The sequence below is a fragment of the Plectropomus leopardus genome, chromosome 10, assembly GCF_026936395.1.
Source record: "Plectropomus leopardus strain MGB_pleo_1.0 chromosome 10, ASM2693639v1, whole genome shotgun sequence".
NCBI classification, from domain to species: domain Eukaryota; kingdom Metazoa; phylum Chordata; class Actinopteri; order Perciformes; family Serranidae; genus Plectropomus; species Plectropomus leopardus.
The window spans coordinates 9627470-9652483 of record NC_142185.1 but is presented as its reverse complement, the minus strand read 5'-3'; the positions used below and the strand labels follow the sequence as shown (position 1 = coordinate 9652483).

General features: G+C 37.9%; 5 protein-coding genes across 6 annotated transcripts in view; all 5 read left to right on the top strand.

The window, feature by feature from the left end:
* Positions 1 to 5185: 5185 nt before the first annotated feature.
* LOC121949087 (olfactory receptor 6N1-like) lies at positions 5186 to 6142 on the top strand. Its single transcript, XM_042494686.2, has one exon. It carries the CDS (start codon positions 5186 to 5188, stop codon positions 6140 to 6142), a length of 957 nt encoding a protein of 318 aa, XP_042350620.1.
* Positions 6143 to 8553: 2411 nt separating this feature from the next.
* On the top strand, positions 8554 to 9489 carry LOC148188481 (olfactory receptor 4M1-like). Its single transcript, XM_088083868.1, has one exon. The coding sequence runs from the start codon at positions 8554 to 8556 to the stop codon at positions 9487 to 9489; it is 936 nt and encodes a 311-aa protein (XP_087939994.1).
* Positions 9490 to 13253: 3764 nt separating this feature from the next.
* LOC148188480 (olfactory receptor 4B13-like) lies at positions 13254 to 14189 on the top strand. The gene has a single exon (XM_088083867.1). It carries the CDS (start codon positions 13254 to 13256, stop codon positions 14187 to 14189), a length of 936 nt encoding a protein of 311 aa, XP_087939993.1.
* A 3777-nt stretch (positions 14190 to 17966) lies between these two features.
* On the top strand, positions 17967 to 18899 carry LOC121949424 (olfactory receptor 11H6-like). The gene has a single exon (XM_042495108.2). The coding sequence runs from the start codon at positions 17967 to 17969 to the stop codon at positions 18897 to 18899; it is 933 nt and encodes a 310-aa protein (XP_042351042.2).
* A 2166-nt stretch (positions 18900 to 21065) lies between these two features.
* Positions 21066 to 25014, top strand: part of adarb1b (adenosine deaminase RNA specific B1b) — a 140300-nt gene continuing 136351 nt past the window's right edge. For both annotated transcript variants that reach the window (XM_042494846.2, XM_088083013.1), the window contains exon 1: positions 21066 to 21259. The gene's annotated coding sequence lies outside the window, so the exon portion shown is untranslated. The remainder of the gene's footprint in view (positions 21260 to 25014) is intronic.

Genomic DNA, 25014 nt, shown 5'->3' with positions numbered 1-25014 from the left:
AAAGAAATGAGATAAAATAACATTTAAAAAATAATGAGGTCGTTTTTGGATTATGTGATGAGTTACAGGTATTATTACATAGCTTTCATTATAGTGAATACTGTACATTTTTGTCCACTATGTTATGCATGAGTAGACTGAGCCACTTTGTATTAAAGTAATGATTTAAAGGATATATAAGTAGAAATACCACAGAAAGATAATAATCTGTAAACTAATTTTGATCACATTTATTCAACATAAAACTGGAATTCTGCTGTATTATATATATATATATATATATATATATATATATATATATATATATATATATATATATATATATATATATTTATATTTATATTTATTTATAACTTATTTTGCACCAAAAGCCAGCCTCCTTTTGATATGTAGAAGCACAACTTTTAAGACTTATTTTACAAACTTATAGAACTTGATTTATATTATATAATATAAGCGCTTATTACACTATTACTGTTATACTATTTTGATAACTGACATGACTCATGCTGTCAAAACATTTTGTATTTTAGCCTCTTAATCATGAATCTGCAGCAAAACTTTCACAAAAGCATTTATATATTAACTGGCATATTTTGCCAGTTGTTTCTATGCCTGTCTGTTTGTGGATAGATTTTATCAATCAAATAGCGTCATAACCATGCAAAATGCACTGACACATACACACCTACAACCTTTGACCTTATAATAAACATCATAAGTGAGAATCATGTGGAAGCAGATTAAAAATAATAGCTTGGAGTAGCAAGGGTTGAGAATTATTAGGCTAATAATTCTATCAAATCTGTTATAATATGCTGTACTGTTCCTCTTGGGGAGTCTTGGATCACTGTTTCTTCTACTGTTTATGCGTTAAGTGAGGCAGGCAACTACAGTTGAATGACTGGTTTCTGAAGGTTCCTCCACTATAAGTTATACTGTAGGGGTCCCTCTGGCATTGTGTGATGAAAAACAGAATTATGGATTTTTTTTTCGGTAAATAAAGCACAACATTTATGAACTGCACTGACACACATAGATTGTCAGGGTGAATGATGAGGACACAAACCACAAAACAGTGAGACTAGAGTACAGTGTTTGCATCCTGAGTCCTGTGTGGTTAGGTTACGCCAACAAGATCACTTAGCTGAAAGGAGAATTCATACATTTTTCATATGTCTGACACAGTCCAAAAATATTAGTTACAACATGACTGAATTAACATGAATAAACTCTTTCCTGGACCCAAAAAACAGAATACCAAAACTAAAATTTTTGATGTCATGGAAATTATGGAATTTTTAATATAGGTGGTGCTCCTCTCAAGGAACATATAAACCTAGTAGGGGTCATTACATCTTTTGAATTTTGCATTGCTTCCAGACCCATCATATCTGTGCTATTTCACCTTCAACTGAACAATGCAAAAAGCACACATTGCATGATGCTGACTTAAGTTTCTTATCTAAACATGCACATCTGTTTTCGTTGTTATTGGTGTCACGATCCCTGCTCCTCTCCCCCTTCTCAGTAGTTTTCCATTCACTCTTCCTCTGCTCCCTCTACCTGCTGACCACGCCCACTCTGCCTGCTCTGCTCACTCACCTCCAGCTGCAACTCATCAGTAATCAACCCAGTATATAAGCCTGCCACACACACACACACTCACACACTCACACTCGTTGCCAGATTGTTCCTTCGCATTATGCAAGACTCTCCAGCATTCTCCTGCCAGATCTCTGAAAGCCGACCCTGCCTGTTCCTGACCTGCTCTCTTCGCCTGATCCTCGGTAAACCTACCTGTCTTCTGTCCCCGACCACGAGTTCTGTTTTGGCGTCCCTGATCTGCTTCGCTGGTAAAGACCTCTCCACCTGGCCCCGACGATCCTCCTGGTCCATCCCCATCGGTACCGTTGCATCATCGGACTGCTCACTCGGTTTCGGAACCTCCGCCTGTCCCCGACCACGCTTCCGCCTTCTCCTCGACGGTAACTCCACACGTGCTGTCGAGCTGTTGGGCTACGGGGTTTCCTCCGCATCCACGCCGAGTGACGTAAGCTTCGGTTCGTTGCTTCGATCTCCCTCCAGAGACTTTGTTGTGGGTTCCGACCCGAAGAACGAACTGTGTGCTGAATTACCTCATCTTGCTTCGTGTTTGAATTGTGCTGGTCTGAATAAAAGTCATTACCAACTAATCCTGTTTACCGTTGTACTGCATCTGGGTCCGTACCACACCCGTTACAATTGGTCTCCAAAAAGATTAGCGGTGTGCACATCCAGTAGGCTCGGGTTAAGTTATGTCCTCTTTGGAGAACAATAACAGGAAAAACAAACATGCATATGCAACACATTCTCATCTAAAATTGTCACATGGTGCCGTTCTATCAGTTACTATAGACATCTACTTGTGACATTTTAGGTATCCTTCTGAGCCAGTTGTTTATGCTCCTGAATGCTGCATGATGTCAACGAATGCAAATGGTGGGATGACGCTACCCATTACCGTGATGTCAACAACACAGAAGGTGGCTTTCAGCATCACAATTGCACACCAAAAGCACCAACAGAGCGGCAATATTTGACAAGTTTGGAGTGAGAATTGACTGTCATATGTTGATCACAAATTTCAGTCAACATTATGTAATGTGTGTTTTTTAATTTTGTGGAAGCATTTTTCAGTACAAATGTGATAGGTTCCAGTGGCACGTTCCAATGACTTCAATAGAAGTGGCACCAAAATCTGGCGCAGATGAGGTGCAGACAGATGAAGTCACAGCAGCTCTACAGGACTGTTTTGAATGCACAGATCGGCAAATGTTCAAAGATGCTGCGACTCAAGATAACAAGATCAATCTTGAAGAATATGCATCTTCTGTGACATTATATATCAGCAAATGTGTTGATGATGTGGTAATCACAAAGACGGTGAGATCATTACCCAACCAGAAAGCCTGGATGAATGGGGAGGTGAAGACTTCTCAGAGCAAAAAAAGCTGCCTTTCAGTCAGGGGACAAGGAGGCATACATCATCGCCAGAGCAAGACTGAGACTGTCATCAAGGAGGCTAAGAAGAGACACCAGCAGAGACTGTAGAGAGACCTCAACACCAACAGCACTACTAAAGATATGTGGCAAGGGATGTCACAGGACACAGAAGCAGGAGAACCACCATCATAGGTGAGGCCACACTGCCGGACCAGCTGAACACATTTTACGCTCGCTTTGACCTCCCTAATAAGGACTCAGCTGTGGCTACTCCACCTCCAGAGAACCAGCCACTCTCAGCGACCACAGCAGATGTGAGAAAACTCCTGCTGAGAGAGAAAATAAACAAGTCCACAACATTGTCTGCACTGTCTCTAAAGGAGAGACTCGTCCAGGACGAGTACTAAAAACTTGTGCTGATCAGCTTGTTAATGTTATAACTGACATTTTTAACATCTCACTCTCACAAGAGACTGTTCCCTCCTGCCTCAAGACAGCCATCATCGTTCCTGTACCCAGAAAGTCTGCTGTGTCTAGTTGTAATGACTACCGCCCTGTGGCTCTTACCCCCATTCTAATGAGGTTCTTTGAGAAACTGGTTCTCCAGCACATCAAAGACAACATCCCTGCCAGCCGGGACCCTCACCAGTATGCTTTCAGAACCAACAGATCCACAGAGGATGCCAGATCTACTGCTTTTCACTTAATACTCACTCACCTGGAGAATACGAACAGCTACATCAGGATGCTGTTTGTTGACTTCAGCTCGGCATTAAACACAATCTCATGAAGCAAAACTTAACACTCTAGGCTTCAGTACAACAGCCCACTCCTGTTCACACTGTACACCCATGACTGCACTCCCAGTCACCAGGAGAACTCTATTGTGAAGTGTGCAGACGACACCACCATCACTGGCCGTAATCCAAACAACGATGAGAGTTCATACCGGGAGGAAATCAGCAATCATGCAGAGCGGTGCATAGAGAACAACCTACTGGTCAATGTCAGTAAAACCAAGGAGCTGCTTGTTGATTTTAGTACGCAAAAGACACGCACCCCTGTCTTCATCAGTGGAGCTGAGGTGGAGCAGTTGAACAGCTATAGGTTCCTTGGATTTTTTATCACTGAGGACCTATCATGATCATTGCACATCACCACCCAGGTTAAAAAAGCATGGGAAAGACTCTACTTCCTACAGAAACTTAGGAAGGCTAAATTCCAGAGCAAGATCCTGGTTAACTTCTACAGAGGAGCAATGGAAAGCATACTGACAGGAAACATCACAAACTGGCATGGTTTGTGCCCAAGACAGGAAGGCTCTACATTGGGTGATTAAAACTGCTCAGAACATCATTGGTTCCCAACTACAGAGCATCAGTGACCTCTGTGAAGTGAGGCATCTGTACAGAGCCCAAAGGATACTGAAAGACAGCAGCCACCACAGCCACAGTCTGCTCTCCCTGCTGCCATCTGGTAAAAGATACAGAAGTATATGCTGCAAAACCACCAGACTACAAATCGACACCAAAAGATGTAGCAGGACTTAGGATCAACTTTAATTTCATTTCTTCTTAAACTATGTTTAAGAAAAATGACAATAAAGTTACCTTTTATTTTGTAAAGTTGGGAGAGATTATGTAAGTTGAATTTTAAAGAAGCCTTCATTCAAGTCAGACTTTTTATATATAATAAGACCAGGTGCTTTCACAAAACTTTACCATCATGTAAATGGAAAACATAATCCTGCTGCCATTACATTTCATTCAAAATGTATTTGTTGTTGCAAATTATTTGATCTGTATGAACAGAATTTCAGGGATAATGACGTGGTCGCCATCATTACAGGTAACTTGTATGCAGGATAGGATATCAGGATTTAGAACCTACGTTTAATTTGTTTTTTCTTGTTGTTGCCAGGGGAAAGTCTAAACTAACATAGCTGTTGATTCTTTGGCCCCACCTATGAATGCTTCAACAATATTGTGATTGGCCCATTTGGTTCCCAAGGCCGCGTTGTTGTTTCCAGAAAAGGATTAACTGTTGGGCTCAGCCGCTGCAGTCACAGCGAGGGACTGTCACTACATCTGTCCACACACATCAGAAGATTGGCAGTTCTGCTCTTTGGTAACTGTTTTCATGAGTACTTGGTTTTGGTGAAAGGGGTCAAACTTCTGTTAGAGACTGAGAAAATTTGCAGATGATGGAAAATGCCTCAGATGTCACTCTGTTCACTCTTTCAGGTTTAAATTTTACATTGGAGCAAAGAATTGTCCTGTTCTTGCTCACATTCCTGTGGTACTTAATGATTCTTTTGGGAAATGTTGCTCTTATTATTGTCATTATAATGGATAAAAACCTCCATCAGCCCATGTATATCTTTGTTTGTAATCTTTGTGTAAGTGCGCTGTATGGGACAGTTGGTTTTTACCCTAAATTTCTTCTTGATCTTTTGTCATCTCATGTCATTTCTTATGCTGGATGCTTGCTACAGGGCTTTGTGATACACTCATCAACTTGCAGTGATTTTTCTATCTTGACCCTGATGGCATATGACAGATATGTGGCTATTTGTCAACCTCTAGTTTACCACTCAGTTATGACCAAACAGAGAATCTCCCTCTTTGTGTTTTTTTCCTGGCTTATACCTCTTAACAGCATGTTCATGAATTCAGTAACAATATTGGGAGCAAGGTTGTGTGGCTCACAGATAAACAGGATTTACTGTGTTAACTGGATGATAGTCACTCTGGCTTGTGCTCCACCCAAAGCAAATTCTATAGTCACATACTTTAATATGTTGTTTTATTCTGGACATTTTTTGTTTATCTTATGGTCTTACACAAAACTGATAAAAGCATGCTCATCATCCAAAGAGAAGTGGGGGAAGTTCATGCAAACGTGCATGCCACATTTGATCTCTTTACTCACTTTCACAGCAGCTGTGCTTTTAGATTTATGTTACATGAGATTTGGGACACTTAATTTTTCTCAAGACCTCTATAATTTCATGGCCATAGAATTTCTGCTTATTCCTCCACTTGTGAATCCACTTATATATGGATTCAAACTCACCAAAGTCCGTAACAAAATTCTGAATCTAGTTCATGTGAAAAGGAAAAATGCAAAGTGTCATCCAATGACTTTCTCACATTAGAGGCAAGCTTTCAGACTGAGACTTAAACACTAAGTGAAACATCAGTGCATTGTTTTGATTTTTTTTAATGGAAATATGATGGAAAGTTGACTTATTTGTTAACATTTTTCTTGAGTTATTGTTCAGTAAAAAAACTGATGAGAGATGATAGTAAATGCAGGATATCACAGCAGTACTAATGACTCTCTCTTCATGTTGACACTGAAAGTACCTTGTCTTCACCTCATATGAAATATTTGTCTACTGTCTTTGTCTACAATTGTCTGTTTATTACAAATGCTCTCTTATTCTATGTTCATTTCTTACATGATGAAAAAAACATTTACACCTGATGAAGATCCAAGCAGGATCAAAATGTTGTCTTTAATAAACATGTGTGGCATGGAGTTAGTGTGCAGGTGTTACCTTTTTCCTCATGTATATTGTTTTTTTTGTTTGCATTGCATCTAAGTGATGTCCGTGTAACTACTCTCTTTTATTGGTGACATGATAACAGGATGGTGGATCTTCTAGCTTTTTTGTCAAGGATCCCACCACATCTAATGTTTAGAAAAAAATCGAACAGTTAATTACCGAGAAAAAAAGCATACTTTACAGTAATGTGCATGATTTTTCCATTGTTACTATTACATAATATGCAATAAACCTATTAAAACAAAACTAATTTCATAAAGTCATAGCAGCTGGGCAGTTTCACCGTAAGCAATGCCATTGCTTCAAATGAGATACAGTTTTCCAAATAAGGCTATATAAACCTAAAAGTAGTAAGTAAACTAAAACAAAAAAATGTATATCTATATCAGTTGACATTTTAATGATTTTCAGTCCTTTCTAATTTTGTGTACATTTCCTTATTTCTTAATCATTTTAATAATAATTATTAACAATAGTTTTAGAGGAATGCTATGAGGTTGATTTTTTGGGTTGGCCTCGGCCCCTTAGTTCAACTGAAGGGAATTTTGGTAGGGAAGGGTAATGCTTCAGCTTACCAAGACATTTTGGACAATTTTATGCTTCCAACTTCATGGGAACAGTTTGGGGAAGGCCCTTTTCTGTTCCAGCATAACTGTGCCCCAGTTCACAAAGCAAGGTCCATAAAGGCATGGTTGGATGAGTTTAGTGTGGAACAACTTGACTGGCCCAAACAGAGCCCTGACCTCAACATTATTGAACACCTTTGGGATGATCTAGAACAGAGATTCTGAGCCGGGCCCTTTCGTCCATCATCAGTGTCTGACCTGACAAATGCTCCTCTGGATGAATGGGCAAAAGTCCACACAGACACACTCCAAAATCTTGTAGAAAGCCTTTCCAGAAGAATGGAAGCTGTTATAGCTGCAAAGAAGGGACCAACTCCATATTAATGCCTATGGACTGAGAATGGGATGTCATAAAAGCTCCTGTAGGTGTAACGTGTAGGCGGCCCGATACTTTTGTCCATATAGTGTACATTAAGCTGGTCAAACAAACTGGTCAACCAGCTTAATCATCTTAAACTGGCCAAGCTGTTTTTTTCAGCAGGAATGGACACCCCGTCTACCATGGTGCCTGCAGGTTTTGTGTTGTTCATGTTTTGCATTGATTGATTGATTGATTTAAGTTTATTTTAAACATAAAAAATAAAAGAAAAAGAAAAGAATGAAACAACAGATGATAAAAAGTGATCCATGTTCAAAAAGGAGTGGGAAGAAGTCGAAACTTATCTAATCCCGACCGTCTCCTATACTAATGATTTACATATCTATCATGTCTATTCTGCTTCCCAAAAATTGCTACCACTAATAGTAATATTGATCATCATAATCATAATAACAATATAAATAATCGCAAAACAACAACAACAATAATAACAGTGATTATACAAATATACACCTACTGTATATACATCTGCATCAATAAAAAAGGACAATGAAAAAATGACTTTACAATAACAAAACAATAACAAACATAATGATCAGAAAAGGACCAGCTAATAATGTACATGAATAAATAGAAAAATAAATACCAAGTAAGAGTATCCTGTGAACACCTAGCGACTGTCACTCTCCCATTTCATCCCTGTATCCCGTGAAAACATTTTCTTTATATTTTGCTTTAAACTGTTTTATGTTTGGACATTGTTTTAATTCCTCACCCATAACATTTCATAGCCTCCACCCACAGAATGAAATGCAAAATCTTTTTCTGTTTGTGCAGATTCTGTTGATCTTGAAGTTATGTTTCCCTCTTAATTGATAACCCCCTCTTGCTCGTACAGTGGATTACAGCACGTAGAAAAAAGAGGAAGAACTTTCCAAAGGTTGATTGGCTGTTTTGAATTCCCAGCTCATGTGTTGCTGTAGTTGGTCCAGATATTAATAACAGTGAGATGAGGGAACAGTCACTATGGGGGCAAAGTACGCCTTCTCACCATGATGGATAATGTCTCTGTAATAACAGTGTTTGTTCTTTCAGGTTTAAATGAAACAAAAAACCACAGAACTGTTCTTTTCTCTTTCACTTTACTGTGCTACTGTTTCATTGTGCTCGTAAATGTTTCTCTTATTGTGACCATCATTTTGGATAAAAACCTGCATGAACCGATGTATATTCTACTATGTGCATTTTTCTTGAATGGACTTTATGGGACTACAGGATTCTACCCAAAGTTCCTCTGGGATCTGCTGTCTCCTGTTCATGTTATCTCTTATGCTGGATGCCACATTCAAGCTCTAGTAATGTATTCATTTGCCTGCAGTGATCTGTCTATTCTTGCAGTCATGGCATATGACAGATATGTGGCTATATGCCGACCCCTGGAGTATCACTCTATTATGTCAAAGCCAAGACTCCTAAAGTTAGTGTGTTTCTCCTGGTTAGGACCTTTTTGCATCACAGGCACAAATATTATTCTAACATTTAGATTAAAGTTATGCAGCCCATTCATCGCCAGACTGTTTTGTGTGAATTGGATTATTGTTAAACTTGCTTGTTTTCCAGAACAAACTCTGGTAAATGGTATTTCTGCATTCATTACAGTAATCTTTTATGTCCTCCATGGTCTTTTCATAGTTTGGTCCTATATGTATCTCATCAAAACATGTGTGAATTCCAAAGAAAACAGAGGGAAGTTCATGCAAACATGTGTGCCACATTTAACCTCCTTACTCACTTCTCTTGTGACAATACTGTTTGATGTCATGAGCGTGCGGTTTGGTTCAAAGGATTTACCTCAAACCGTTCAAAACTTTATTGAGATAGAATTTCTTGTCATACCTCCCATTATAAATCCTCTCATTTATGGTTTCAAATTGACCAAAATTCGGAACAGAATTCTGCATGTTATTAACTATAAAAACAAATATTGAACTTAATTTAAATTAAGTTATAATTTAAAATGCACTCCTTAACCGCTGTTTAGTTGGAGATGAATTTAATATAATCAGACTAAAGAATGAAGATTAGAATTTTTCTTTAGGCTTAAAATGTGCATTTTATTACATTTTAACAAGGTTACACGTGTACACTGTTATTTAAGATTTAGGGTGCTTCTTTTTATTAAAATACTATAAAATGATGGAGATAAAATGATGATACTGTAAAATATGTATTCTCTGTAAGCACGTCATTTTGTTTATTTACAATATTCTGATTCAGCCGTGTCTATTGACTGTACAGTGATTCACAGTTTTGTGTGTGCATATCTCAGATAACTCATGAAAGGAAAATGCTTTGCTCTATCATTTCGCAAAATCCACTCTGTGCCTACATGTTTGTCCTCTTGTATTTAGGGATACAATACAAATTGAAATGTATATCATTCTGTGTTTGTAACATATTTATCATTGACCTGTTTCTGATTTAATAAACACAAATGGAACACTAAGAAATAAGAGACAAAGTTGGTGACAGAGGCAGATATTTCAAAAGGCTTGTTGGATCATATCCCCTTTCAAAAACAAATTACCACTTAAACCTGTTTTGGCCATTAAATCACATGTAAAATATGTGATGAAAAATATATGCGTCTAAACAATGCTAATATATAATGACATTAAGAATCCAAATTATATTTAAAAACAATAATTGTTTTCACACATCAATTTAGTATCTTACACCAATACAATTCCAGCCCAAACTTGCTTACACTGAATCAGGGTGAAGTTTACAGTACTGAAAATGATTTGAAGCATTTGGTCAGCATGTTGACATCTGCTGGCCAATATTTTGTACTGCATTTGTGTGAAATGATCCAAGGTAAAATATGAAACAGAAAGGACTAACGGACTTGGATTAGTCAGTTTAAATCAGAAAGCAGTTGGTAGATTAATAGTATGCCCTGCTGGCAAATGGGAACCACATCAAACTGACACAAGATTTAAATTATTTGGGATATTTAGAGTACATAAAGACAGTGGCAGAGACAGTAGGGATGTAAACACATCTTATCTCAGTGTGCTCTGAATTTATTGCAGGACTTCCTCCGATTTTTAGATCATTCTAGAGAACTAACAACTTTTCAACAACACTTCACAGAAAATACACACATACAGGTTGAATGATTAGATATATTTTAAACGTTGAGGTTTAAATTAGAATTCTGTTTTTATAGGCAGAATATTGGTGGACATTCTCTAAATTGAGTTTCTGTTGGTTTCTATTTGCCATAATAAAAATCGTTGTGTTTTTTGGAAGTGATGTTAAATGTCTAACAGTTTTGGAGGTGTCTGGATAACCAAATAGTTCCAACTTAATGCACCTGGTTTTTAATTCAGCTGCAGGTTACTGCTGCACGTCATACCTCTCTTTCTTCCCTTGGTTTTGTCTTGACAGGTGTGTAGTTTAGATCACAATGCTGGGTTTGGAAGATAGGTGTAATCCAAAGAAACAGAATGAGACTTGAACTGACATTGCTATTCAAATCAAGGCAGCACAATGGTCAAAGCAGAGACCATTTTTATGCATAGGATACCGTCTACAAACAAATCGACTTGCAGCAAGAAGTGAATTTTTGCAGTGACGACCAAACCAGTTGTGCAGTGATAAGATCCCTTATGTCTGAAATAGTATAGTAACCAGGCTCAGATTGGCCATAGGGGCATTCTGGCAAATGCTAGATGGGCCAGCCCATCTTGGGCAGCAAGGCTACCACCAAGCTTGAAGGAAAAGCCCAATACTTTGAAGTAAATTTTACACGGTGGCCAAAAGTGGAATTACAATATCTGGGTCCATCACGCGATGCCATGGGGTCCAGACAGTGTTCTCCCCATGACTTACATTAGGAAAGAGACATCTGTAAATCAGGGAATGACATTTATATTTGAGCGAAATTACTCATTTCACCATCAGGATTTGATTTGTTTCGTCTGATAACATTTAGAAGGTCAAGAATAGCTGCAAGATTAAAACAGTGTGCCCATTCAAGCTAGCTGGGTGCTAAACCAGAAGTTAGACATTCAGCTGGCGAAAACTAGCCACTCAGTTGCTCTCAGCTGCACTCGACCAGCGAAAGTCGCGAGTGCACATGCCCTATGGGTTCCACAGTCCAGATGATCTGGGTACTTTCATACCGCGGAAATAGAAAATTCTTTGTGTCATGCACTACTGTACAGCTTTCAAAAGAATGTATGACCAATGCTGTATCCAGGACCCTTAATACATCCTTGTAGGGTTGCCACCTTCTGGGTGGAAAATAAAGGACAAGTCACAGCCCCATCCCAGAGGGATACAAATCAAGTGGAGGGTCTGGGGGCCCTTCTCTCGGAGATTTTGAGTGTCAGACACTTCGTTTCCTACATTCTGATGATTTTTTATGCATCAGTTTGTGTTTTTTATGCATAATTGTAAAGGCCTCGGCTACTCTCAACATGAAAAGGAAATAAAGAGTACATGAGAGTAAATAGTTGCATCACTTAGATGAAGATATCAGATTATAAACTGTCAAAATACTATGTGGTATATCTGAAAGACGCAAGACAGAGTAGGCGATATGTAGGAATCTGGAATTTAAGCCCTTAAAAGACCTATTTTAAGACACGTTCCATGGCCTACATTTTACGACCATACTGCAACTTCACTGTCTTGTATAAAATATTACTTTTACTCATAAACTTACTTGGGCTATCCTAAATATTCACTGAGCTTATGTGTGATGAATATAATAACCATGTTTTAATTTAGCTCGCATTTAAGCCATTTTTTCCCCTGCTCATGATCTTTCTATTTTATCCTGCATTGTGCAGACATTTGAGAAGTCTGTTTAAATGCTAGATCTTTTAATTAATTGTCAATAATCTGTCTGATGTTCTATGAATGTGATTGTGGTATCACACTGAAGATGGTTTACATGTACATGTGATGAATTAGTGGTATGGGCGCTATTAACAGTCACCTCCGTGCGTCATGGTCACGCGCAATGACTTATTTTGTTAGAAAATCGAGACAGTTTGTAAAACTGAACTTTGTCTTTGTCGTACATCTGTTTCTCATCAACAGGTGTAATAAGGTGAAGCGGGCACACTTATGGACATGAAAACTTACAGACAGCATCTTTTTTGGGGGCGGACTTGCTGACATCTTTTTTTAAAGAAACGGGCGTCTGAGTCTTCGTAAACATGGCAACGAGGCAGTTGGTTGACAGGCCTGTTATTCTGTGTCAGTCTCTCCTGCAACTTCTGAGTTAATACTTCTCCGCTGTGTCGCGTGAAACTCTTGGTTTCATCTTTCTCTTGTGTCTCCAAGCATGTAAAAATATAGGTTATGAGTGAGAGTAGGTTGTGTACAGATATACGGGACAAATTGCGCCCAGTTCTTGCAGTGAATGGTAAAACCTTATTGGAACTTACACAACCCCAATTTCATATGAACTTCACTGATTATTTATAGACGAAAGATTTTAAACAAAAGAAAACAAGTATTTGTCCTGCCATATCCTTGAAATGTATTATTGCATTGCTCATACAGTAGATTACAGCACACTGAAAAAAAAGGAGGGGGGGCTCTTTCTAAACGTTGATTGGCTGTTTTAATTCCCAGCTCATGTGTTGCTTTTGACAGACAAGACATTTAGTAACAGTGAGATTAGGGAACGGCACTAAAAACACAACACAGCGATAAAGTACATGTTCTCACCATGATGGATAATGTCTCTGTAATAACAGTGTTTGTTCTTTCAGGTTTAAATGAAACAAAAAACCACAGAATTGTTCTTTTCTCTCTCACTTTACTGTGCTACTGTTTCATTGTGCTCGTAAATGTTTCTCTTATTGTGACCATCATTTTGGATAAAAACCTGCATGAACCGATGTATATTCTACTATGTGCATTTTGCTTGAATGGACTTTATGGGACTACAGGATTCTACCCAAAGTTCCTCTGGGATCTGCTGTCTCCTGTTCATGTTATCTCTTATGCTGGATGCCATGTTCAAGCTCTAGTAATGTATTCATTTGCCTGCAGTGATCTGTCTATTCTTGCAGTCATGGCATATGACAGATATGTGGCTATATGCCGACCCCTGGAGTATCACTCTATTATGTCAAAGCCAAGACTCCTAAAGTTAGTGTGTTTCTCCTGGTTAGGACCTTTTTGCATCATAGGCACAAATATTATTCTAACATCTAGATTAAAGTTATGCAGCCCATTCATCGCCAGACTGTTTTGTGTGAATTGGATTATTGTTAAACTTGCTTGTTTTCCAGAACAAACTCTGGTAAATACTATTGTTGCATTCATTACAATAATCATTTATGTCCTCCATGGTCTTTTCATAGTTTGGTCCTATATGTATCTCATCAAAACATGTGTGAATTCCAAAGAAAACAGAGGGAAGTTCATGCAAACATGTGTGCCACATTTAACCTCCTTACTCACTTTTCTTGTGACAATACTGTTTGATGTCATGAACATGCGGTTTGGTTCAAAGGATTTACTTCAAACCGTTCAAAACTTTATTGAAATAGAATTTCTTGTCATACCTCCCATTATAAATCCTCTCATTTATGGTTTCAAATTGACCAAAATTCGGAACAGAATTCTGCATGTTATTAACTATAAAAACAAATATTGAACTTAATTAAAATTAAGTTATAATTTAAAATGCACTCCTTAACCGCTGTTTAATTGGAGATGCATTTAATATAATCAGACTAAAGAATGAAGGTTAGAATTTTTCTTTTGTCTTAAAATGTGCATTTTATTACATTTTAACAAGGTTGCATGTGTACACTGTTATTTACCCTCAATATTTAGGGTGCTTCTTTTTTGGAAGTATTATAAAATGATGGAGATAAAATGATGATACTGTAAAATATGTATTCTCTGTAAGCACGTCATTTTGTTTATTTACAATATTCTGATTCAGCCGTGTTTATCGACTGTACAGTGATTCACAGTTTTGTGTGTGCATATCTCAGATAACTCATGAAAGGAAAATGCTTTGCTCTATCATTTCGCAAAATCCACTCTGTGCCTACATGTTTGTCCTCTTGTATTTAGGGATACAATACAAATTGAAATGTATATCATTCTGTGTTTGTAACATATTTATCATTGACCTGTTTCTGATTTAATAAACACAAATGGAACACTAAGAAATAAGAGACAAAGTTGGTGACAGAGGCAGATATTTCAAAAGGCTTGTTGGATCATATCCCCTTTCAAAAACAAATTACCACTTAAACCTGTTTTGGCCATGAAATCACATGTAAAATATGTGATGAAAAATATATACGTCTAAACAATGCTAATATATAATGACATTAAGAATCCAAATTATATCTAAAAACAATAGTAGTTTTCACATATCAATTTAGTATCTTACACCAATACAATTCCAGCCCAAACTTGCTTACACTGAATCAGGGTGAAGTTTACAGTACTGAAAATGATTTAAGGCATTTGGTCAGCATGTTATGCCAGCACATCTGCTGGCCAATATTTTGTACTGCATTTGTGTGAAATGATCCAAGGTAAAATATGAAACAGAAAGGACTAATGGACTTGGATTAGTCAGTTTGAATCAGAAAGCAGTTGGTAGATTAATAGTATGCCCTGCTGGCAAATGGGAACCACATCAAACTGACACAAGATTTAAATTATTTGGGATATTTAGAGTACATAAAGACAGTGGCAGAGACAGTAGGGATGTAAACACATCTTATCTCAGTGTGCTCTGAATTTATTGTAGGACTTCCTCCGATTTTTAGATCATCCTTGAGAACTGACAACTTTTCACCAACACTTCACAGAAAATAAACACATACAGGTTGAATGATTAGATATATTTTAAACATTGAAATTTAAATTAGAATTCTGTTTTTATAGGCAGAATATTGGTGGACATTCTCTAAATTGAGTTTCTGTTGGTTTCTATTTGCCATAATAAAAATCGTTGTGTTTTTTGGAAGTGATGTTAAATGTCTAACAGTTTTGGAGGTGTCCGGATAACCAAATAGTTCCAACTTAATGCACCTGGTTTTTAATTCAGCTGCAGGTTACTGCTGCACGTCATACCTCTCTTTCTTCCCTTGGTTTTGTCTTGACCGGTGTGCAGTTTAGATCACAATGCTGGGTTTGGAAGATAGGTGTAATCCAAAGAAACAGAATGAGACTTGAACTGACATTGCTATTCAAATCAAGGCAGCACAATGGTCAAAGCAGAGACCATTTTTATGCATAGGATACCGTCTACAAACAAATCGACTTGCAGCAAGAAGTGAATTTTTGCAGTGACGACCAAACCAGTTGTGCAGTGATAAGATCCCTTATGTCTGAAATAGTATAGTAACCAGGCTCAGATTGGCCATAGGGGCATTCTGGCAAATGCTAGATGGGCCAGCCCATCTTGGGGAGCAAGGCTACCACCAAGCTTGAAGGAAAAGCCCAATACTTTGAAGTAAATTTTACACGGTGGCCAAAAGTGGAATTACAATATCTGGGTCCATCACGTGATGCCATGGGGTCCAGACAGTGTTCTCCCCATGACTTACATTAGGAAAGAGACATCTGTAAATCAGGGAATGACATTTATATTTGAGCAAAATTACTCATTTCACCATCAGGATTTGATTTGTTTCGTCTGATAACATTTAGAAGTTCAAGAATAGCTGCAAGATTAAATCAGTGTGCCCATTCAAGCTAGCTGGGTGCTAAACCAGAAGTTAGACATTCAGCTGGCGAAAACTTGCCACTCGGTTGCTCTCAGCTGCACTCGGCCAGCAGAATCACGAGTGCACATGCCCTATGGGTTCCACAGTCCAGATGATCTGGGTACTTTCATACCGCGGAAATAGAAAAATCTTTGTGTCATGCACTACTATACAGCTTTCAAAAGAATGTATGACCAATGCTGTGTCCAGGACCCTTAATACATCCTTGTAGGGTTGCCACCTTCTGGGTGGAAAATAAAGGACACGTCACAGCCCCATCCCAGAGGGACACAAATCAAGTGGAGGGTTTGGGGGCCCTTCTCTGGGAGATTTTGAGTGTCAGACACTTCGTTTCCTACATTCTGATGATTTTTTATGCATCAGTTTGTGTTTTTTATGCATAATTGTAAAGGCCTCGGCTACTCTCAACATGAAAAGGAAATAAAGAGTACATGAGAGTAAATAGTTGCATCACTTAGATGAAGATATCAGATATTAAACTGTCAAAATACTATGTGGTATATTTGAAAGACGCAAGACAGAGTAGGCGATATGTAGGAATCTGGAATTTAAGCCCTTAAAAGACCTATTTTAAGACACCTTCCATGGCCTACATTTTACGACCATACTGCAACTTCACTGTCATGTATAAAATATTACTTTTACTCATAAACTTACTTGGGCTATCCTAAATATTCACTGAGCCTATGTGTGATGAATATAATAACCATGTTTTAATTTAGCTCGCATTTAAGCCATTTTTTTCCCTGCTCATGATCTTTCTATTTTATCCTGCATTGTGCAGACATTTGAGAAGTCTGTTTAAATGCTAGATCTTTTAATTAATTGTCAATAATCTGTCTGATGTTCTATGAATGTGATTGTGGTATCACACTGAAGATGGTTTACATGTACCTGTGATGAATTAGTGGTATGGGCACTATTAACAGTCACCTCCGTGCATCATGGTCATGCGCAATGACTTGTTTTGTTAGAAAATCGAGACAGTTCGTAAAACTGAACTTTGTCTTTGTAGTACATCTGTTTCTCATCAACAGGTGAAATAAGGTGAAGTGGGCACACTTATGGACATGAAAACTTACAGACAGCATCTTTTTTGGGGGCGGACTTGCTGACATTTTTTTAAAAAAAATACCGGGCGTCTGAGTCTTCATAAACATGGCAACGAGGCAGTTGGGTGACATGCCTGTTATTCTGTGTCAGTCTCTCCTGCAACTTCTGAGTTAATACTTCTCCGCTGTATCGTGTGAAACTCTTGGTTTCATCTTTCTCTTGTGTCTCCAAGCATGTAAAAATATAGGTTATGAGTGAGAGTAGGTTGTGTACAGATATACGGGACAAATTGCGCCCAGTTCTTGCAGTGAATGGTAAAACCTTATTGGAACTTACACAACCCCAACTTCATATGAACTTCACTGATTATTTATAGACGAAAGATTTTAAACAAAAGAAAACAAGTATTTGTCCTGCCATATCCTTGAAATGTATTATTGCATTGCTCATACAGTAGATTACAGCACACTGAAAAAAAAGGAGGGGGGGGCTCTTTCTAAACGTTGATTGGCTGTTTTAATTCCCAGCTCATGTGTTGCTGTTGACAGACAAGATATTAGTAACAGTGAGATTAGGGAACGGCACTAAAAACACAACACAGCGATCAAGTACATGTTCTCACCATGATGGATAATGTCTCTGTAATAACAGTGTTTGTTCTTTCAGGTTTAAATGAAACAAAAAACCACAGAATTGTTCTTTTCTCTCTCACTTTACTGTGCTACTGTTTCATTGTGCTCGTAAATGTTTCTCTTATTGTGACCATCATTTTGGATAAAAACCTGCATGAACCGATGTATATTCTACTATGTGCATTTTTCTTGAATGGACTTTATGGGATTACAGGATTCTACCCAAAGTTCCTCTGGGATCTGCTGTCTCTTGTTCATGTTATCTCTTATGCTGGATGCCACGTTCAAGCTCTAGTAATGTATTCATTTGCCTGCAGTGATCTGTCTATTCTTGCAGTCATGGCATATGACAGATATGTGGCTATATGCCGACCCCTGGAGTATCACTCTATTATGTCAAAGCCAAGACTCCTAAAGTTAGTGTGTTTCTCCTGGTTAGGACCTTTTTGCATCATAGGCACAAATATTATTCTAACATCTAGATTAAAGTTATGCAGCCCATTCATTGCCAGACTGTTTTGTGTAAATTGGATTATTGTTTCACTTGCTTGTTTCCCAGCTGACACTATTGTTAACAACATAGTTGCATATGTTACAATAATCATTTATGTATTCCATGGTTTTTTTATAGTTTGGTCCTATATGTATCTCATCAAAACATGTGTGAATTCCAAAGAAAACAGAGGAAAGTTCATGCAAACATGTGTGCCACATATCACCTCCTTACTAATTTTTCTTGTGACTATTCTTTTGGATATAATGCATATACGATATGGTTCGAAGGATTTGCCTCAAAACCTTCAAAACTTTATTGCAATAGAATTTCTTATCATACCTCCCATTATGAATCCTCTCATTTATGGTTTTAAGTTGACCAAAATTCGGAACAGATTTCTGCGTATTATTACTTTTAAAATTAAATAAATTTTGTCTAAGATGATAAGCAAACTCCAAGGCCTCCAGTGTTGCACACACGTTATGTTTATGAATTACTGTACTTTGAAATATGATCATTGCATAGGGATTTTCTTAAACTGCACATTCACATAATCTGCTTTTAGGTTAATGTGCAGCTTGTAACTGTTTGTTTGCATATCTCAGATGATGGTTGAAATCACTTTTTTTGCATGAAATATCTGCATTTTGCATTAAATGCACATTAAATGGTCACTATTTGCCTTATTGCATTTCGGAATAAAATGATTGGAAATTTAAACCCAGACACCCGTTCTCATTATCCTGTTTCTCAGCACACTTTTTTTTTGATGACTTTGCTTTCCAGAGGGTACGTGCACAAAGGACAAAGGGTAGAAATGGCAAAGATAGAATGACTGAGCATAATATTATATTCAGTCTATCATATACTTCATAGGTAGTCTTGCTCTCTGGAATAAACAAAACTCATATATGGCAAGAAGGTCAAAGGTAGAGGTGTAGGATATATCTGTCTTGGTCTGCATAAAAAAAGCTTTTTTAAGTAAACTCATTTAAGTTTCAGCTGAGATAGAAACTATCTTCTCTTACTCAGGAAGAAGACTGACATCATCAGCATCATATCCTGTAAAATGAAAATCGTGTGTGTGTGTATGTTTTAACACTGGGTAATCTCTTGCCAATAGGTCTGAACGAGAATTCTGTATCACACCATTCTTGTAATCTATAGACTTGCTGAGATTATTATTATTATTACAGTCATCATAATGTTGATCTGTATGTAGTTAATTTAGATCAACATTGTCATGCTGGTTAATGTGGGCTTCTCACTGTAACTGATCTTGGGATTCCTGTTTATCCATGAAATATATTATGATTTTTATAATTCTGAGGGACACCCTATTTTATACAGAGGTGGCTCTATTTAGATCTAGTCTTATAGAAGGTAGGACGCTCATCAGTGAAACTTTTTCCAATTCAGCCAGATAATCAGAGGAGGTCTGCTGATTCAGTAAAGGTGTATTTTTTTCATGATGACATTGCTATTGACATTTGCATTACGTCAGCTTAACTCAAAGTGGCAAGTGATTTTTTTTACAAAACACTTAAATGAGATAATATTTACATTACATTTTATGTTGGTGACAATGCATCTCCCTCCAGTCATTAACTCAAGACATTATTACTTTGCATTTTATCTTTCTGTCTTCCTTATTTCTTTCAAATAAAAGAAAATGCAATAATTATTTGCAGCTGCATGGAAGATTACTTAATTTTGCTGTGGATGGGGACTGACCTCTCTCCTCATAGTAATGACCAGCAATTTTAGTGGACAAAGATATCAAGGATATCACAAGGTTAAATGTTGCAAAATATCAGCAGTTACCAAACATGATATTTGATGCTGTCTGTGGCAGCTGCAATGGTGTTTTTACTATATTAGGTTTTAAAATTTGACTGTTTTTTTTCTTTTTTAAACTTGCTGTTAACTCTCATCATTGGCCAAATAATAGTCTGGATCTATTGACCTGGGTATCTGAAATATAACTGTGTCCAGAACAACAATTGATATTTGCTGGCAGGCTGTCAATATTTATTATTTCATTTTGGTGGTTTTACTGAAAAAATCTTGAGCGGAAGTAAATAACTGTCATGCAGGAGAACCAACACGCAGTTAATTACTTTGCTGAGGAGTGAGGTCAGGGTTGTGAATAGCTTTTTGTCGGAGTGAGAAATTGAGTTGTATTGATTGTTTGGTTTTACTGATTTATTTCATTTTATTTTATTTCATTTCATTTCATTTCATTTCATTTCATTTCATTTCATTTCATTTCATTTCATTTCATTTTATTTTATTTTATTTTATTTTATTTTATCTGTTAAGCACTGCATTGGAGTCTCCACTGCAGTAATGATTACATTTCAAAATAATATCAACAGACTGTGTTTACTGACAATTATATCTCTTAGTTTACACAGAGGTGGAACTGTCGAGACATTTTCAAGGTCACAGCAGGCTAACCGAAAACACTGCATATTATTGGCAATATTGTTAAAAGATGTGCTGTGTGACATCCCTGGTGCCTCCACACCACAGGGCGGCGCTAATGCACCACTCCCTTTACCGACCGCGACAAAATATGAAGCCGAAGAAGAGAGCCGACAGCAGACTGTGAACACTGCAGTACATGCGACCGTACAACCGCTCTCTCAGCCTCGGTCCGTGTTTTTTTTTTTCCTCCAACGCCAGCGACGACACCGAGGAAAACATTCGTCTGTGTTTTGAAGTGAAGTGCCGGAGAAGACTTCAACGCATCCGGAAACCCTAACTTTCCGCTCCAGCAGGAACCGTGAGTAGGCTGTTAGCGTGTTATTTTGGGGCTGCGGAGGATGAAACAAACGGGGTTGCTAATATGATTTGGGTTCCGGTTGTGTTTATGTAATATTAGCCTGGTAATCCTCTGGAGCAGCGCGGACGCGGGGACTCACCGGTCAAAATTACATCGGCGGTTAACGTTAAATATGCACTTGCACCTCTGTACATGTTGAGAAATTTCCTTATGCGTGTGCAGCGCGATAGTGGGATTTATGGCTGTCATCTTACCTCAGCTTTACCCTGTCAGTGGTGCCTGTGAAGGTCTACCCGGGAGACCGCATCATGTCCAATTCAAAGAGATACAGCAGTGTTAACGCTGTGCTAGCTGCAGTCACACATTGAAGTGTTATGCAGGTATGCGTTGCAGTGTTCGGATCTGTGTGCGTCTCTGCACAAACGTTTACAAAACGACGAGGAGAGAAAAAAAAGATTGAATCTTAAAGGTTACATACATACAGTGCAGCACAGCGCATGGTGTTTAAAAGTGCCTGTGTTCAGGCTGCTGTCATGTGAAAGACACTCGGGAAGTCATTCCTCCCAAAAGGTGTAACAGCTGGATTATTTAGAAACACAGTGATACCCAATCTGCTTCCCACTGTTGCTTTTGTGGGGAAGCAAAAGTAAAATCAAGCATAAAATATGATTTTGCGGTAACATTGCAGACCATTTCTGCAAGTAATGAATATTGCAATCTAAATCTGAGAATCAGAGTTACCCGTGTAACAGTGTTATTCTGTGTTCACATCTTTCACATGTAGTTTGCTCATCTGTTTTTTTTTCTCTCCCACTGACACATTGCTCACTTTCAAGGCAGATGGAGCTACTAGTTCACTTGAAATTGCCCTTGCCCTGCTGATAATCTCCAAACTGTTTGTAGACACACATTTAGGCAGAAATGGATTAAATGTCATGCTTGAAAAAAAAAAAATCAGATAATGAGATATTGCCAGATCTTCGTTTTATTGCTGGACAAACTGTGTAATTCTGTTACTGTTTCCTAACTGCCGTTCATCTGTAGAGTTTCTGTCTTCACTTACAATTTAAAACATTAGCAGCACAACAAGTGAAAATTAACAACATGAATTAATCTATTTTGTTAGCATTTAAATTAATGATACAGTATGCACAAGAGAGCCAAACTGACTTAATTCAGAGATTAGATAGTTAGATTAGAAGTTTGAAACAAAAAAATATATTTGAAACCGAACAAAGGACAAGGACTCATTGTGCTTCAGGAATGGATCCCTGTTAACTCATTGTTTTCAGGCTTTGGAATAAGGTTTAGAGTTTTAGCATTTTATCAGAATTATCATAATTATTCCTTTGTAACCTCTCAGTGAGCCTATTTATATATTTTATATAGCTTACCTATTTGTATATCGTGATATGAGACTAGATATTGTTTTGGCTTTCCCTCGTTTTAAAGAACGCATTACAGTCAAGTGATGTCATTTTCTGAAGTTAGCAGCCTTTCTTCTATTATTTGCTACTTAGTCATTACATCCACATTACTGATGATTAAATATCAAAAATGTCGTAGTGTTAATTATTTGTAAAAGCATCACTAGTCACGGCTACAACATCATCGCAACATTGATATTGAAGTATTTGGTGAAAAATATTGTGTTATTCTCTTGCTCCATATCACCCAGCCCTGTATTTAATGTTTAGTATTCAACTTTTGAAAGTTAATTTAACATAATTTAACTGAAAATTGATTTGCTTAATGTATTGATGTAAGCTTCTGACCCCTAGAGTTATTGACTGGTTATTGGTTTTTAGAGGACCGTTGGAGCAGTTGTGCAGTGATGTTGGAGTGGTGTTTCAGATAAACAATCTTTGGCAGAGTACAGACGGTGGATGGGGACAGAGACAAGTTTGTGCTTGTTGAACATTGTTGGTGTTGCAATAAGTTGCTCCTACCATCTTTTACTCGAAAAGGTTTTATTGCAAGCACGGTGACAGGCATCTGTCTTTCACTCCTCTTATGTCTTTTCCTCGAACTGTACAGCCCCGTCTCTGCTCTACGGTTTAAATATCAACTGATTCATCGGTCCAGCACTGGTTAGGATAAATGTGTGTACCTCTGGTGTCACACTGGGATACTGTAGCCTGATAGTGCCAATTAATTTAAAGGCATAACAAAATCAGACCCTTAATATAAAACCCAGAGTCTCCACTATGAAAGCACTGAATACTTCTCAACATGCTTTGGTTTTATCAGGGGCACTTTTGCTAAAAAAAAAGGAAGAAAAAAATGCTTGGATGTTTTCACTGCAGTAACAATTTCAACTTATTTAGGTCAAGAGCATTACATTACGTACAGGCATTAAAATGTACCCGCTAACCTTATCCCACGAGAATGGTGAACAACAATGTGTCTCTCTTCCTCAACAAGTCTCTTGCAGGACAGATGCCCGTTGGCCACAGATTAAAGGAACAGTTCCCCCACCCCCCAAAAAAAAGAACCCTATTTTTTCTCTTACCTGTAGTGCTATTTATCAGTCTGGATTGTTTTGGAGTAAGTTGCCGATTGTTGTAGATATCGGCTTTAGAGATGTCTGCCTTCTCTCCAATATAATAGAACTAGATGGTGCTCGGCTTGTGGTGTTCAACGCACCAAAAAAAAACCCCAAAGCATTTGAAAATCTCAACAACAATGTCTCTTTCCGTACACTTAAGATAATGCTCAGACCTTATTGTGAGCTGTTTCATGTAGGAACTATTTCCTTTTTACTGAACTACGCCTGCCAACCGTATCACCTCACAGATGGAAGCATGCATCCACTCACCTAGCACCACTGAGCTGGCTAACGTTACAGCTCAGCCAAGGAGGATGCCATTAATCTTTACATCTTACGCGGTCGCAAGCACAAGCCTTTTTGCCGAGCCGTTCGTGAGGATTGATGAGCTTGTAATGCAAGACAAATTTCCGTGCAAACGGACAATAAAGTGTTACCTTATCTTATTTTATCTTGTCCACGAGTAGATGCATGCTTCTTTCTGCGCTGTGATACGGTTGGTGGGTGTAGTTCGTTGGAAAGAAAATAGTTCCGGCGCCGCTGCAGCAGCAGGTTACAGTTCGATCTGTGGACCTTTGCTGCATGTTGTTCCCTCTCTCTTCCCACCTTACACTCTTAACTGTCTGATAAAGGGAAAAAAAACCAAACTAAAACACAATCCCCCCCAAAAAAAAGAAATGAAGAAATTGTTCCCACATGCAACGAATCACAACAAGGTCTGTGGATTATCTCAAAGAAATGGGCCTTGATTTCTGCAAAGAGACATCGCTGTTGAGTTTTTAAAATGTATTTTTTTGGCGCTTTGAGCACCAAATGTAAACATAAATGGTGTCCTCCTCGGCTGAGCTGTAAGGTTAGCTAGCTTAGTAGTGCTAGGTGAGTAGATGTATGCTTCCATTTGTGAGGTGACAGGTGGCAGGTGTAGTTCAGAAGAAAGAAAATAGTTCCTACATAAAACTGCGCACAACAAGGTCTGTGGATTATCTTGAATAAACGGGTCATGATTTCTGTAAAGAGACGTTGCTGTTGAGTTTATCGGTTGAATTTTTTTTTGAGCTTTGGAGCTGAGTGCCATGTAGTTCTATTATATTGAAGAGAAGGCAAACATCTCTTCAGCTGATGTCTACAACACTTGCAACGAAATAATTTTGATTTAAAAATAGCACTACAGGTAAGAGAAAAAATATGCATTTAGAAAAAAAAAGTG